Source organism: Artemia sp. Qi Xiang Cuo, chromosome 6, assembly GCF_049724085.1.
Source record: "Artemia sp. Qi Xiang Cuo chromosome 6, ASM4972408v1, whole genome shotgun sequence".
NCBI classification, from domain to species: Eukaryota; Metazoa; Arthropoda; class Branchiopoda; order Anostraca; family Artemiidae; genus Artemia; species Artemia sp. Qi Xiang Cuo.
This window is the reverse complement of record NC_142799.1, coordinates 80,265,539-80,281,543: the sequence shown is the minus strand read 5'-3', so window position 1 is coordinate 80,281,543 and position 16,005 is coordinate 80,265,539. Positions and strand designations below refer to the sequence as shown.

The 16,005-nt window shown below is 34.7% G+C and overlaps 1 protein-coding gene and 1 pseudogene across 1 annotated transcript in view; one reads left to right on the top strand and one right to left on the bottom strand.

The window, feature by feature from the left end:
• LOC148951642 (eukaryotic translation initiation factor 3 subunit A-like) overlaps nucleotides 1-16,005 on the bottom strand; it is a 166,828-nt gene that overhangs the window by 3,035 nt on the left and 147,788 nt on the right. The window contains exons 12-14 of the mRNA XM_089091172.1: nucleotides 10,167-10,339; nucleotides 6,620-6,707; nucleotides 582-689 (exon numbers count right to left, since the gene is read on the bottom strand). Of these exons, the coding sequence (XP_088947298.1) occupies nucleotides 582-689; nucleotides 6,620-6,707; nucleotides 10,167-10,339 (369 nt within the window). The remainder of the gene's footprint in view (nucleotides 1-581; nucleotides 690-6,619; nucleotides 6,708-10,166; nucleotides 10,340-16,005) is intronic.
• Nucleotides 4,113-5,303, top strand: LOC148951643 (uncharacterized; annotated as a pseudogene).

Genomic DNA, 16,005 nt, shown 5'->3' with positions numbered 1-16,005 from the left:
CCAAAAGGATATTTAAAAATTTTGATTGGATGTTGTTGGGGAAATGAGAGGTATGGGAGGGTAGCTAGTAGCCCTCCAATCTTTTTGGTCACTTAAAAGGGTATTAGAACTTTAATGATCCCTGATCTGATCTTCTAGGACCATTGGTTCGATACCATCGCCCCTAGGAAAAACAGATAAATAAACGCGAATCGCAGTCCTTCTTCTGGCAAAAATTACAAAATTCCACATTTTTGTTGATAGGGACTTGAACCTCTACACTATGGTTCTTTGATGTACTGAATCGGATGGTGTAATTTTCATTGAGATCGTTTAAGGGCGTTTCCCCCCTTTTTCAAAATTCAGGCAAATTTTCTAAGGCTAGTAGCTTTTGACGGTTAACATTAAACTTAATGTCAATTAATGTATTTGGAATTAGCTTAAAAAGCCAATCCTTTTGATGTATTAATTGTTATAAAAATTCCTTTTCTTAGAGTTTTAGTTACTACAGGGTTGAGTCGCTACTTGCTCACAGTTCGTTACTATGAACTGTTTGATTGCTGGTTGTGTGGGAGGAAATAGAAAAGTATTAAGAAAATAACCTCTTTTTCTGTAATTTTCTGCTCTGGGGTTTTTCGTTTTCTAGTTTTTGGTTTAGAAACACCTGGTTTGGCTGACTTTTTCTCAGTTTCTTCATCTTCCCAAGAATCCTGAAATGAAAAGAAATGGTAATTAATTAAATAAAACCAAACGATAGAAGTGACTATTACCTTGTGACTACTTTGTGAAAAAAAACTTTCCAGAACAACGTTAATGGATCCCTGGATCGGCAAATTTTGCCCCGGCAAAATAATTTTAATTAAAAAAATTACGGAAAATTTTTCGCAGAAAAAAATATCCAAGAAAAAATAAAAGCAATCATGTGTAAAGGGGAGGAAACCTTATGCTCTCTTCAAAATTATCTTAATTTTAGCAGTGTAAACTTTTCTCTTATTTTGAATTCCCTATCAGTTAACTTTGCATCAGTTCATAAAAGGTGACATTTTACTTTTTATATTAGGTACTATATATTTGTCTATATTAAATACATTTCAGGTAAATTTTTCTGCTTAAAATTTATTGTTCGGTAATATTATGTTGATTTCGGGTGGACGAAGATACAAATGGTTCTAACCAAAATCGGGGCCTCGGTACCCAGGTCGGTACTCTTTGGATCTTTGGTACATAGGCAGGTGCTCTTTGGAATCTAAAAGTCAGGCAGAGGATATATTAATTTTCAACTTTTATAACAGGGCTACAACTGATTTTGATTTCTAAACAGTTCAAAGATACTATTCAGAAATTCAATGAGAGGAAAATAATTGCTGGTGGCTTCAGCATACACAATCCAATGTGGGATTCAAATTCATCTCCAAATTACAACTCTAGTTTGTTGGGAGATTTTATAACTAACCCTCAAAATATGGTTTGTCTTGTCACTCCAGAAGATTAAGGTACTAGGCTAAACCCCATGTACGGGAAGACTTCTACTATAGATTTAGCAATTGCTTCAGTGGAACTGGCAGCTGTTTGTGAGATTGACATACCTTCCCAATTTGATTTTGATCACTTCCTAACAATGTCTGCATCTGAATTGTCTGCTTCTAGATTCCAATTTGGGAAAGCTGCCGCTTGGCGGTTCCAAAAGGAGTGCTAGCCAGAATGGCAGAGAGGGGTGAACTCAAATCTGATGGATGTTGAACTACCTACTTCTGTCGAGGATCTTAATGAGAAGTTGACAAGTGATAGTGAGTGCAAGCGAAAAGGTATTGGGCTATGTAAAACCTAAAAGGAAATATATAAGCTCCACTCCAGGGTGGAATGATGCTTGCTAAAAAGCTTTCAAGGATAGAAATAAAGCAAGAAACAAGTTTAGAAGAAATCCCACCGTTGAAAACAAAGCTGAAATGAATGAGAAACAAGCCATCTTTAGGGAAACTGTTCCTCAAGAAATTACGAGTGGATGGAGGACCTTTATTGAGACAAAGTTCACCAAGACGACATCAATAAGAGATTTATGGAGAAATTGGAAAGTATAAATCACAGTGTACTGCTAACAGTCTTCAAATTAACTAGAATAAATCAAAGGTTTTGAGGTTTAACCCACTTAAACGCAATTTTACCTGCTCCGCGACTTTGTTCCATTCTGCTTCGTGTGCGACTATCTTGGGCTGCACCTTTAGTGTGGACTGTTCGTTCTCTATTCACATACAAGAGCTGGTAAAGAAGGGGCATTGTGCTATAAGGATACTACTGGCGATGCGCCGCCTAGGTTTTCCAATATATCAACTGAAAACGGCGTACCTCGCTTTTATTTGACCCATACTTGAGTCTGCGTTTCCCTTCTGGGCCCCGTAAGTTCATCACATAGATTATTTAAGTGATGATTTGGAGGGGATCCAGAAACGAACTGTAAAAGTCATTCTTTGTGACAAATGTGTAGATTACAGCTCCGCTCTGAAGTCACTTGAAATACAAAGCCTTCGTGATCGCCGTTTTCAGCTGATGATTCGTTTTGGCTAGTTTTTATTGTCTAGTCCTGTACATCGAACAATATTACCACCTGAAATGCCTGTCCGCCCAAATACCAGAAGCAAGAGCAAGCTTATGCCCGTCTCGTGCAGCAGAGACAGACTCAGTAACTCCTTTGTTCCTTTCTTTACAAATGCTTTTAATAAAATGTAGTGAAGTGTTTTTCATGTAAAAAACAGCAACTTTTAGTGCATTTTTTTATTGTGTCTATGACAGCTGTTTTCATTAAACTGATTCTGATACTCCGGACAATGGTCTTCCCCTGCATCTGGGATCATGATACACAATAGAATCAATGCTTCCACATCACTAGAAAAAAAGAGCTTCTGACAGAGCATCTAATTGTAAATGTCCTTTAACAACATTCATCTCAAAATGGACCTACTATGCTGCCTAAACAGGACCCTCCTAAAACTGACATTTAACTTGACGAAGAGGATTTTAATATGATCATTAAGAAATTGAAACCTGGTACTATGAGCCCAGATAAAGTTCACTACGAGATGTTGTCAAATATGTCAACTCTGCTTAAGGCTTCAGTCTTAACTTTATTTAATAGGTCACTCGAGGAAGGACACATCCCTTCACTCTGAAAAAAGGCTAGAATCATCCCAATCCTGGGGCCCCAAAAGGACCCAAGATCACCAAAATCATTTCGCCCAATCGTCTGGACTTCATGTCTTTGCAAGCTAATGGAAAGATTGATCAAAAAGATATTTCTACCAGAAATTGAGAACGCAGTCTAACCAGAACAACTTGGTTTTCTGCCCCAAGCAGTACAATAGACTGTCTTGTGAGACTTGAAAATCAAATTAAGCAGGGTTTCCGCATAGGAAAAGAAAATCTAGCTGTTTTCCTTGATGTGACCGCAGCATTTGACAAAGTGAATTTTCCTATTCTGATGGGAAAACTCCTAAATGTTAACCGCCACGTTTTGGAATGAATTGAACACTTTCTGACAGAAAAGGAATTAGAAATAACTTAAGAAAATCAGACATCAGGTTTTTTAAATAGCCCAATTAATACAGGACTCCCTCAAGGAGGGGCCCTCAGCCCTCTATTGTTTTTAGTGTATTGCCATGATATAAATCTGCAGATCATATTGGGTTGCAAGTTAATCCCTTAAGACTACAGTCCAAAGAGCCTTAGATTACTTGCAAAATCGGGCAGTGGAAAACTACATATCATTCTCAACAGAGAAATTGGTAAGTGTCCTATTCTCAAGAAACAATCAATCAAGCGTTCATCCCCCCATAGTTTCATAAGTAGGTGTAAACATTCAACAGGCAGAATAGTTTTATTATCTGGTATTATTGCTGGATATTCCTGTGTATCAAAACTAATTGGCGCACAATCACCAGCAAACTCGACTATGGTGGTATTTTATATAGAGAAGCAACTAAACAAAACCTCCAGAAACTTGACTCCGCTTTTAATCAAATTCTTCGACGAGCCCTGGGCTACTTAAGAACTACCCCCATCCCAGCTCTTTACTTGAGCTTGGCATCATATTACTGCAGAAGAGAAAAAATAACCTCCAAGCCCGGTACTTCCTAAAAAAAATGGGATCAAAAAACCACATTGTGCACAATGAATGCATTGCTACATGGAACCAAGATCACCAGTTTAGACCAACGTTTGCCCCTACAGTTTATAAATTTTCTTCTCTGCTGAATGAGGCTGACTTCCCATGTCAGGTCCCAACCTCAAACATAGATGGCCTCTCCTTAAGTTTTAATGGAATTAGTTATGTAATTACTTTAGTTTTAGATGACAGGAACAAGCATGTAGCGTCATACGGTTTAAAATTAGAGTGGTGTAGGCTAGAAAATACATTGGACTAACTTTAACCACATATACACTGACGGATCCAAGTCGGAAACTGGTACGGGTTGCGCCTTTATTGTCCCTTCAACTGGTATTTCCTGCGGGTTTAAGCTACCTGACAAGCTTAAGATTTTTCTGCAGAAATAATTGCTATTCATTAAGCTCTTTTGTATATTAAGTCAAATGGTATAATTGATAGTTTTCTTATTTTTTCCGACTCTTTGCCGGTGATAAATTATTTAGCTGCGAAACAAAATTGTGCTAAAGAAATTGCTACACAGACTGAAATAGTAGTGGATGATTTGCTAAATCATGGCCTTGATGTACAATTGACCTCGGTCCCAGCCTATGCAGATATTCCTGGAAATGAGCCAGCTGATAAAATGGCGAAATGGGCTAGTGGACATGGGGAAATTTTTAAGGTAATTTATCTATAAGTAAATATATTCAGGGTTATGAACCCACTCAGCAGAGGATGAGAAAGCTGACTTTTTCAAGAAGTTCTTCAAACATCATCTTTGATCTATACGATTTTAAGCCTCCCCAATTGGACTTTATTCACAGTGAAAGGAAAATTGCAACAACAATATTTCGAATCAGATCTGGCCACGCAAAAGTTAATATCATTCCTTTTAAGTGGAGTTCGGTTCATTCCCCTAATTGCAGTGTATGTGACGTATATGAAGATGTCGGACATGTTATAATGTCCTGCAAGAAATACGATGTCCAGCTTCAAATATTCAGAAGAAAAGTTGTAAAACTATTTGGTGCCTTTACTGTACGCGCAGTAGTTAGCCATTTTTCAGCTCCACCATGGGCCCGTAAGATATCTGTGTCTGCACTAGGATGTTTTGCTAGAAGTACAAGTTTAAGTGATGTGCTGTAGCAGTGTTACACATGCCGTTAAAACTGAAATATTATATTAATGTTTGTAATGTGTATGTTTGTATGTTTGTAAGTTGTAATGTGTACCACATGTAAAACTTATGTAAGTTGTAATGTTTATCTCTTGATTATAGTTGTTTTTGGAATAATTGTGGTTGTCTGACGTTGGCCAATCTAGTGGAGAAAAATGGTTTGCCATCAAGGCTACAGAATTTAATCCCGTGAAGTGATTCACCCCACCGAAGGTAGATATCGTGTGTAAAACCTCTTATTGTTTACCCCTTGCTGCTTAGCCAATTGATCAAAATTTGTTCAGTTTTCTATTCCGAGATAACTACCCACTGTCTGCGTAAAAGATCGATACGTACGTGACGTAGGTAAATCATGCTAAAAAAACGTTGAAGTCAACAACAAAAACAAGTGGGACAGTAGTTTGCTAATTTTGGAAACCAAAGGCATCTTAAGCCGGATAGAAACTTGCTAATTCTGGTACACTAGGAATCCCAGCAAGTTGAATTTCAGTTCTGACAGTTTGTTTAAATTCAGTAATGAGCAGTGGCACCTATTCACGAAAAAGTAAATGGTGGAGGGATAAGGATTTTTCGATATTTTAAAACTGAAAATACAAAACTGATTTTTCAAACTCTAGGATGTGGGCTATGTCGTTCTTTACTTGATTTTTGTTTTAACACAGATGCAAAAAAAACATTTTTCTAAATTTAGGGGGAGAATTAAAAGCTCCCACCCCTCTCTCCTTCCAATTGTCGTGACTGTTCCGAGGGGAGGGGCCTCTTGGAGATTTGTTCCTGCAATTTTACTTCGTTAGGGAAAGCATAGGTACTTTATGGCCAGACATAAATTTTTCCTTCTTTTGCTTTACATTTTTGACTCTTAAGTAGAGGGGTGGGGGACGTGGCACATGAACAATTTTTCTTCCTATTTTCTCCATCAAAATATTGGACATAATTTTCCTAGCCAAATGTCCTTTGCGATTACTGATCCAATAAATGCCTATTTTTTGTACTACCGTGTCATCTGCATTACTTCATTGATTTTCCTGAGCATCGAGGTTAGTAACAAGTATCCCTGATTTTAAATACATTCAAATTTTTAAGTACTGAAATTAGTAATCTACTGCCCGAGATTCAGATCTATACAAGTCCGACCTGGGCACCAAACCATCAACTTTTTCCTTGTTGGGAAATATTATTTCTCAAAAAGTACAATTTTTTAAAAAATTCTTTATATCAGTCTTAGATTGAGGGTAAGCGCCTTACATTCTACACCTTAGTATGCAGGATTGATAGTCAGAGTAGTAAAAGTTTTTAGCCCTTAATGTTTAATTAAGACAAGTGACCTTAACTGGCTCTTCATCTTCACCTTCCCATCTGTCATCAAAGCGTCTAGAGACTAAAACTGAAGAAGGTTCATAATCATCATTACCTAAAAAGAGAAGGTTTATTATTTGAAATTAAAGTTTTATCGTGATTTACTGAATTAAAGGCTCTTAAAATGAAGAAAAAAGAAAGGAAGAATTTATTGCTGCCTAACTAAAGAACGATATGGCTTTCATTTTTTTCCTTTACCCAGGCCACTTAGGACGAACAAAATCAGTCATAGACAGCTTTGAGGGGATTCGTTTGATCAGAAATTAAAAGTTCTTGGGTCCTTCAAGAGCCGAAAGTGATTAGAGGGCAATAAGTCTCCTCCCGTGCCCTTTTTAGCTATTTCCCCTTCATTTCGAAAGACATTCGACCCATGTGAGAGCTGATCTAAATGTCTTTCGATTTACCTCTGTCCTCCCACTCCCTCAGTTAAAAATTTAGGATCAATTTGACCACCAACTCCCATCCGCCTCCAATACTCTCTCAGAGTTTCAATTTAATTTCCTCTAAGCCATTAAGCGTTTTGACCGACGAAGAACTGCCAAGCCGTGCTCTTAATGTATGCGGGGAGACAGTAGCCTTTATCAATCCATTAGCCAGCACCTTTGAGTTCATATTCGTAACAGGGAATAAAAATACTCATTCATTTACTTTATCAGTCACGTCTTGAAAACCATATGGTCATACTACTCAAAGGGTCAAAAATATGTTCATAATGAATCAAGAAAAGATATCTAAAATAAACAGAGCTAACATTGGCTTACATTCAAACCTAAAAGCGATTTTGATTTTAAAAATGAAGTGTTAGATGCATTCAAACAATGAGGAATGAACACAAACTTAAAACAAACAGAAATTATCATAAATAAATGCAGTGTTTCGTTATCCCCCCAACTTTCACAAAAAGGTAGAATGTTATTTGCTTTTTACTCAAAACAAAATAGATTACTCTAACGACTTTTTTTTAGCTAATCTTTTTGCATAAACTTCTGAAAGAAATCGATTTTAAATTAAAAAGAAATAATTAAGAAGAAGAATTTGAATTTAAGACGAAAATAAAGAACTTTTTAAGTAGTAAAATTGATTTCTTAAATTATTTTGGAACAAATGTTCCTCAGACTAATTTATTTTGGATCATAGCAAATTTAGTCAGTTACAAATCAGTTATAAGTCAGTTTTTACTTGCAGATTGTTTCTACTGACTATTTGGTCCAAGGCTCTTTTAAATATCAGGGAGGCTACCAATCCCAATGCAACCCCTATTTTTACATTCAGGTTTGATATTAGTGAGAATGGGTCGGGACTGATATTAATCCTTAAGAAAAATATCCACCTCAAATATTTATCCGGACTGGGGGTGGTCTGAAATGTTAGAAATTAATTTTAGGATTTTCATTTCCATGCCCTTCCTGGGGAATTATTTTGAACAATTTTTTTATTGGTATACCCCTCTGTCTACCTTTCCTCCTTGTATGCAGGTAAGCATATGAATGTATTCTTTCATCCGAAATTTGGAATAATTACGTAATAAAAGGAGAGCTACCACTCTGGTAGCACCCATATTATAGGCTTAGTCCAAGAATAATCCTCAGAATGAAGAGCGATTAAATTTTATCCCCTCCCTACCACCTTCTTTGTTTTTATCTGAGGGTTTGCTGGTAGTTAGAAAACTGATAGTTAGGACAGACAAATTTTCTTTTATAACTTCAGGCATTTTCCACCAGCCCATCGAAAGATCACTTGACACTCCTCTTTAATAGCTGATACACCTTTATATATTACCCTAGATAATTTTATGAAATATTGTAGCAACTGTGCATATTAAACGTTAATGTTGTCAGACTGCATATATATATATATATATATATATATATATATATATATATATATATATATATATATATATATATATATATATATATATATATATATATATATATATATATATATATATATATATATATATATATATATATATATATATATATATATATATATATATATATATATATATATATATATATATATATATATATATATATATATATATATATATATATATATATATATATATATATATATATATATATATATATATATATATATATATATATATATATATATATATATATATAAGGGTGTGCCACTGCAAGACATTATCTCCTCTGAACTAGTGACTGGGATCATTATTTTTTGACAGTTTTGAACTCATTGGCTGTCTCAGAATTTTCATTTGGTAGCACTTTAGCCTCCTTTGTGCTGAAATTTTTGTTTTGTGAAACAAAACGAGACACATTACTTTGCTGTAGAAATATCTCTTTTGCTACTGAGAAGTGCACTAAAACCTTATTTTTAGTTCGAATTAGGTCTCATCCAATATTCTAAGACAACTGGCTTGAAGGCATTGCCTCTGAATAAAAAAATATAATAAACACACACCCATGATTGTCTTTCTACTTTTGTATTGAGTCGATCCTTACGAACAATTCGTTAACACGGACTATTTGATCTTAATAAATCTAATTTACGCATCTTTTAAATTTTAAAATCGCTCTTTGCATTCTGTGAATCAATAGCTTTTTCCTTATTTAGTTTCTATTTTTGTGTACCTGACACAGCAGTTTCATATGTTTACAACGGTGTTTACTAATAAGCTTCAATAACAGTAGTAAATATACACTTGAAAAGAATGGACGAAAAAGGAAAAAAACGTCAGTAAAAAATTATGCCGTGTTAAAGGACTAGAGATTGATCCTGTGCGAAAGAGGGAAAAAGAGGGGAAGTGGGAAAGAGGAAACAGAGGAGAGAGAACAAAAAAAGAGGGACGCAAAGAGAGAAAGAGAGAGACAGAGAGAGAGAGAGGGACAGAGAGAGAGAGAGAAAAAGGAGAGAAGAGAGAAAGACGAAGAGGGAGAGAAAATCTGACCTTGATATGTCCGGTCTTTCTGAGATCTTATTTGTAAGAACAATTTCATATCCTCCTTCATTCTCATAAAACGATCTTTATTAGCAAGAGCAAATTTCCTCTGCTCATTTATATGGGTAATACGCTGCTTTTCCCCGTTCTTCCAAACTTCTTTTTCTTTTATTTCACATGTTTTTGCCCATTCTTGACGAAGCAGTATCTCTTCAGCACGCTTAGCTCGCTCAAAACGATCAAATTCCTTTTCTCGAGATCTTAGAGCAGTCTTTTGACGCTCTCGATCTTTTTGGAGCCGTTGCAAAAGTTGGCTCGGAGTCTCTGAATTCCGAGTTTCCACCATTGGAGACTTTGGTAAAGTCTGTAATCCAGGAACCAAATGGGTCAACTTCCCAATGCCATCCTTATTATGTTTGGCAGTTAAGGTCTTAAACTCTTTTTCTTGAAGTCTCTTTTCCCTTTTTTTATCTTTTTTAATTTAAAAAAAATTAAATTCTCTCCCCATCGCTTTTTCCTTCCAGATTCTCTTCTCTTTTCCCTTCCTGCGACCTGGACCAGTTCTTTCTTGATATATTCTTCCATGGAATAAGAATTCATCTTCAGGATCCAGGCTTCGGAATTTTTCATTAGGATGCAGGTTTTCCAATTCAGAAACAAGGCTCTCGACCACTTTTTGACTATGTGTTAACTCTTTCTCTATATTCAAATGCATATGCTCAGTTGGAATTTTGCTACGAGCCGCGTCTCTCTGTTTTCCTTTCTTGTCAGCTTCCTAGATATAACTGAGAAATAGAACGACAGATAGATGGAATTTTTAACAATTCTAAAATAAATTTAAAAACAACAAAATAAAACAAGGTTCTATCGCTGGGAAGGAGGGGAGGGAAAAAACAAGAATATCAAGAAGAAAAAACTCAGACACTGAGAAGGAAAATGAAGAGCAGCTACCCACCTCTGATTACCCGCCAAATACCAAATAAGAGAAAAGTGTTGTTTCGAAAAAGCGATAAAAACAATCATTTTCAACTTGACTCAGCAAGATCTACCACGCTCAGGTTTAAAAATAGCGATAAAAATCAAGCCACAAATAGCACCATCAACAATAACGTAAATATAACAGAGTTACGTTTCTTTTCTACATCGTTTAAAAGGCCAAAGTGTCAATTGTATTTATTGAAAGCAATTTTTATTTCATAGTGGCATCAGAGTAGAAATTTCACTCGTTATCTAAACCAAAACTGTGACTGCTAACAGCACTGCAGGGTAACTTTGAGGAGTGGTGACCCTTCAGGACATTAAAGCCACAGTATTTGCACTTTCTCTTGAATTCTTTTGAATTATCTTAATATTATAGCTGATAGAATTAGCCCAAATGTAATAACTATACTGAACATAAGAATAAACAAGAGTAAAATAAAGGGCTAGCAAAACTTTTTGACCAAGGAAATTTTTTAATCCATACAGAACACCAGCTCCTCTTTTGATTTTTATAGATAATTGATTTCATGTTCTTTTCGTGACAATAATTCATCAATTGATTACACCTAAGCATTTGAATTTTGAGACTTTATCTACAAAACATCCATCAACTGTTAAAACTAGTTCAGTATTTACCTTTTTAATAGTAGAAAAAATCATGTAATTTGTTTTTTAATCTTGGTCGGTAAATTGTTACTCCTAGCATATTTTATTAGATCATCTAGCGTCTTTTCCATGATTTTAAAAAGGATTTCAACAGATGAAGCTCGGAATAATAAAACCATGTCCTCTGCAAATGGTATTGTCAAACAATCTTTCATCAAATTGCTTATAACTGTGGTATAAATAAGGTAAAAAAAATTGACCTAAAATCGACCCTTGTGGAATTCCGCAAGATATAAGGTGTAATATTCCACTAATGTTCCACTACTTGGAACTGCGACTGTGGCTACACACGACTGAAACTATTTGTAACTACAACTGTGACCGCTTGCGACTGCTAATACTGCTATTACAACAACAGCTGCTGCTATTACTACTGCTACTACTACTACTACCACAAGTACAACTATTACTACTACTGCTACTTCTACTCCTGCTGCTGCTGCTACTACTACTACTACTCCTGCTGCTACTACTACTACTACTACTATTACTACTACTACTACTCCTGCTACTATTACTAACTACTAGCTACTAACTACTAACTACTAACTACTACTACTACTACTACTAACTACTTCTACTTCTACTACTTCTACTACTACTACTACTACTACTACTACTTCTACTACTACTACTACTACTGCTACTACTACTAGTACTGCTAGTACTGCTACTAGTACTACTACTAGTACGTCTACTACTATAGAACTAAATCCAAAGAGTTTAAAAGTCCTCAGGCTTTCTAAACGGTACATATGCAATATAGCAAGAACAGAATAGGGTTTTTAGTTGAATTTTTATTGAAAGCTGAGGGCGTTGGAAAATTAAATCAAAATAATTTTTGTTGCACAAATCCGGATTATCCAAAGATTATCGATGCAACATCCCAGGAAAAATTCAGGGTATATTGCTGCAACTTGGGGGGATGTTTTAATTGGAAAAGAACTCTGAAGACTGCAGCTTTCCAACGGAGTGCATTTGAATATTTTGTCTCGGACCGATCAATCCAAAGCACTATGGTACAACTATTATCAAAATTGTTGCAAAGTTTTATCCAACATATAGATAGTAAGCTAACCCAAAATCTGAATTCATATTGACAAAAATCCAAAAATTTAATAATTATTTTAACCAATGAAAAAGACCGCAAACTAAAAGCAAATATAAATTAATTTAAACCAAAAAAATTATTTGTCTAGAGTATCTCTCCGTAGGAGAAAGGATTTTAACGGGAGAGATTCGCCGTGGGGGAGTTTTCCACGCAATAAATTTTCCAGAGGGAGTTTTCTGCAGGAGCAACTTTCTAATAGGGATCGGGTTATTTGGGGGAAAACTTTTCCGCAGAGGAGGGGATTTCCGGCATGATTTTAAAAACAATTTATTGAAATGAAAGCCTATATGTTTTATGATATTTCATTAGGATTGAGTGTCAAAGAAACAGGTTCTAATTAAATGAAGCACTTGAGTGGTGTATAATACACAAGTACTGAAAGTCTTTTTCAAATGAAAGAGGGCTTAGAAAAAATTTTCACCTGGAACTATCCACAAAAAATTTTTCAGGGTGAATTTTCTGGCAGGAATGGAATTGTCCGAGAGGAATTTTATTGGCGGGAGGGGGGATGTTTTACGTGGAAGTAACTTTCAATAGAGACATTGTCCGTGAAAGAATTTTACATAGAGGGGGAGCCAGATTGGTAAATATTTCGCTGTTCATATTTTTGACTCACGAATAAAGTGAACATACTAACCTCTTTTAAACGGTATTTGACCGACGTATCGCGTTTGTCACGGTGTTTTCGATCTTAAAACATCTTATAAAATAGGTAACTCCGCTTATTTTTCAGTTTTTATGGAATGTTGTCCTTTTTTCGAGTAATTTTAATTTCTGAGACCTCACTGGCTAAACATGGCAAAAAGAATTTTGTCTTGGTCGAAATATTTTCGTTGATTCCTTGTTTTCACTGGCTGTGAATCCCCCTCCCCCTTTTTTACCTTGTGTTTTCTGTGAATGAATAGTTTATATACTTTATCAGCTGCCCGAGGAGATTACATTCTTGGAATTCTGCTAATCTGCTTAAACTTAATATAACTTAAACTTACTGACAAAAATACGTCACTGACGGAAACCAATAAAACAAGGCACAGTTTTTACCATGGACTTACAGAAAAGTTGTCTCTTTATTTTTCTGATTGATATAGCTTTGATTAAAAAAGGAGTTACCTAAAAAAAATTATTTTTATTAAGAAACTCTTTATATTAAAAAGAAGAATGCAATTCTTCAAGTAATTCTCTTATGAAAATATTTTTCTGGTTGTTTAAATTTATTTTAAAATCTTTAAGAAATTTAAACTCGGCCTCTGAAGAGGCAGGTCCAGGAAGCTAGGCCTAGACTCGGATGAAATAATATAGGTTGACATTAAACCAGCAACTAGCAGAAAATCATATATCTTATAGATTAATTTTTTTTATTGTAACATCAAAAAAGGACAAAGCTCAATCGTATTTCTAAAACTTGCAAAACACTAAATAAATATGAAGAATAAGTTAAGGGCAGATATAAGCTAATGTTATTTTTAAGCAAAACTTTTTTCCTCGTTTCTGAGGTGTCAAATACTGAATATGGGTAGATAGGTATACTGAATATGAGAACAAACTGATGAAAGTCCTCGGGACGAAAAAAAAAAGCAACAAAACAACGAGTCACCCCTTCACCGTTGCTTAGAGAGGACCTCTTTTATTTTAGTGTTTGTCATTCAAACTTCGACGTTGTTTTATTTCCTGCAGGTACAGCAATTCGGCTTTTAGGGGATGAGTATTTTATCGTCACAAAGGGACGATATTTTTTCAACTGCCTTCAATTCTTCGTTTTTATTTTTACTGACTTTTGATTCGCCTTATACTTATAATTCATATTCTGTTTTTGTCATCAAATACAAACTTAGACCTTTCGTTCTTACACCAACGGGAGTAAATTTTATCTCTGATGCAAATGAGAGGTTATTTTAAACTTTACCACCATCCCCCTAATGTGCAAATATATACCCTGAATTGGTATATATAAGGGAGGGGATAAAAATTATGTTTAGAAAGAGCAAAGAAAAAGGCATCGAGCGGTATGTTAACTTTATTTGTAAGTCAATAGTATGAACAACGAAATATTTACCGTCAGATTTCACGGCATTATTTAAAAACTATCAGAAATTAAGTAAAAAAAATAACACGTTTAGGTACTGTTCTATTACCTCCAGGACACGCAAGAAGTGAAGTTTGGCTAATGCTAATGAAATAAAACAAAATATCATGAAAATATAATAGTTTAGTAACAAATTTCGGCTATATATTTGCACATTAGGGGGGTGGGGGTAAAGCATAGCATATATTAAATATGTAACCTAACCTAAACTAACCTATGTACCATTTGTCCCCTAAACCTCCGAAAACAAAAGTTTAAATATTGTAAACTCAGTTAGAAACCACTGTTTGCAATCCAATTCTTCATTGAAAGAACCCGTTTGACTAGTTTCTTTTATCAACTATCTTGCGTGTCTTGTAGCTAATAGAACAGTATCCACGTTTTTTTTCAACTGAAAGTAAGGAGCAACACCAAAACTTAAAACAAACAGAAATTATTACTGATGAAACTAAGAGAGGAAAAGAAATAATAAAAGAAAAATAAGATAAAAAAGGTGAGAAAACGAGGATGTCGTCAGCCAGTGGCAAAACATGAAAACGAAAAACAAGCAAATATTTCGACAAGGACCTCCGCCAAGTCGTCCTCAGTGCTAAACAAAAAAGAAAAAAAAAATCTAACCTTTCGAGGTTTACCTGACAAAAAGAGAATAGACAATGAATAGAAGCCAAGCAGGAGTCAATGAAAAAGGATTTACCAAAATGATTGAGCAAGAACTCTTTGCCTTGCAATAGTCTTAGCTTGCGTACAATTTAAGTTTTCATTATATATGCAAATAGGTTCTCTTAAATTAGACTGTGGGAAAATATTGATCGAGTCTTTTAATATTAAATTGTTATAAATTGGGCTTAATGATAATATCTCCAGTGTCTCTATTTATAGCCAAATATCTGTTTGTATATTTTTGGATCCCAATTACCACTTAAAAGATTGTGGTAGGCCATTTACAGTAGATTAATCAAAAAACTTTTTGCACAAAATAAGTTTTTCAAAAAACGTAAAGAACTTCATTAAACCAAAAATGAACATAAATAGACTCAAATAATCTACCAAACATACAGCTACCACAAATCAGTATCAATAAATAAATGAAACCCCCCCCCCAAAAAAAAAATTTAAAATAAATCAAACTCAAAACGATCAGAAATTAAACTAAGTAGGGTTCTAAGCCCTATGCTTTCTAAATCTAGAATAAAATTTGTACTTTACTGGAAAAATTCTTTTAAATGTTTTCACTTTTATAACTTTAAGAAATCAAAAATTAATTAAGATTTTCCTGAATAAATATCAGCATATGTAAATTAGACTGACAATCGACATTTTTACTTGACTTGACTTGACTTGCTTTATTTACTACAAATTACAAAATAAACTATATACAAGCAACCGCCCGTGGAAGACTTTAAGAGTAGATTCATTTGAATTTTTTTCTGTAAAGTAAAAGTTATATTTGTAGTACAAACAAAAAGGGCTCATTCGATTGGAGATTCAAATGTCTAGTCCCCTTTTTAATAGATCAAAGTGATTGGAGGACAGCTAACTCCCCTTTCACGCCCACCTTTACCCAAAACACATCCAATAAAAATTTTGAGATTGCCATTTC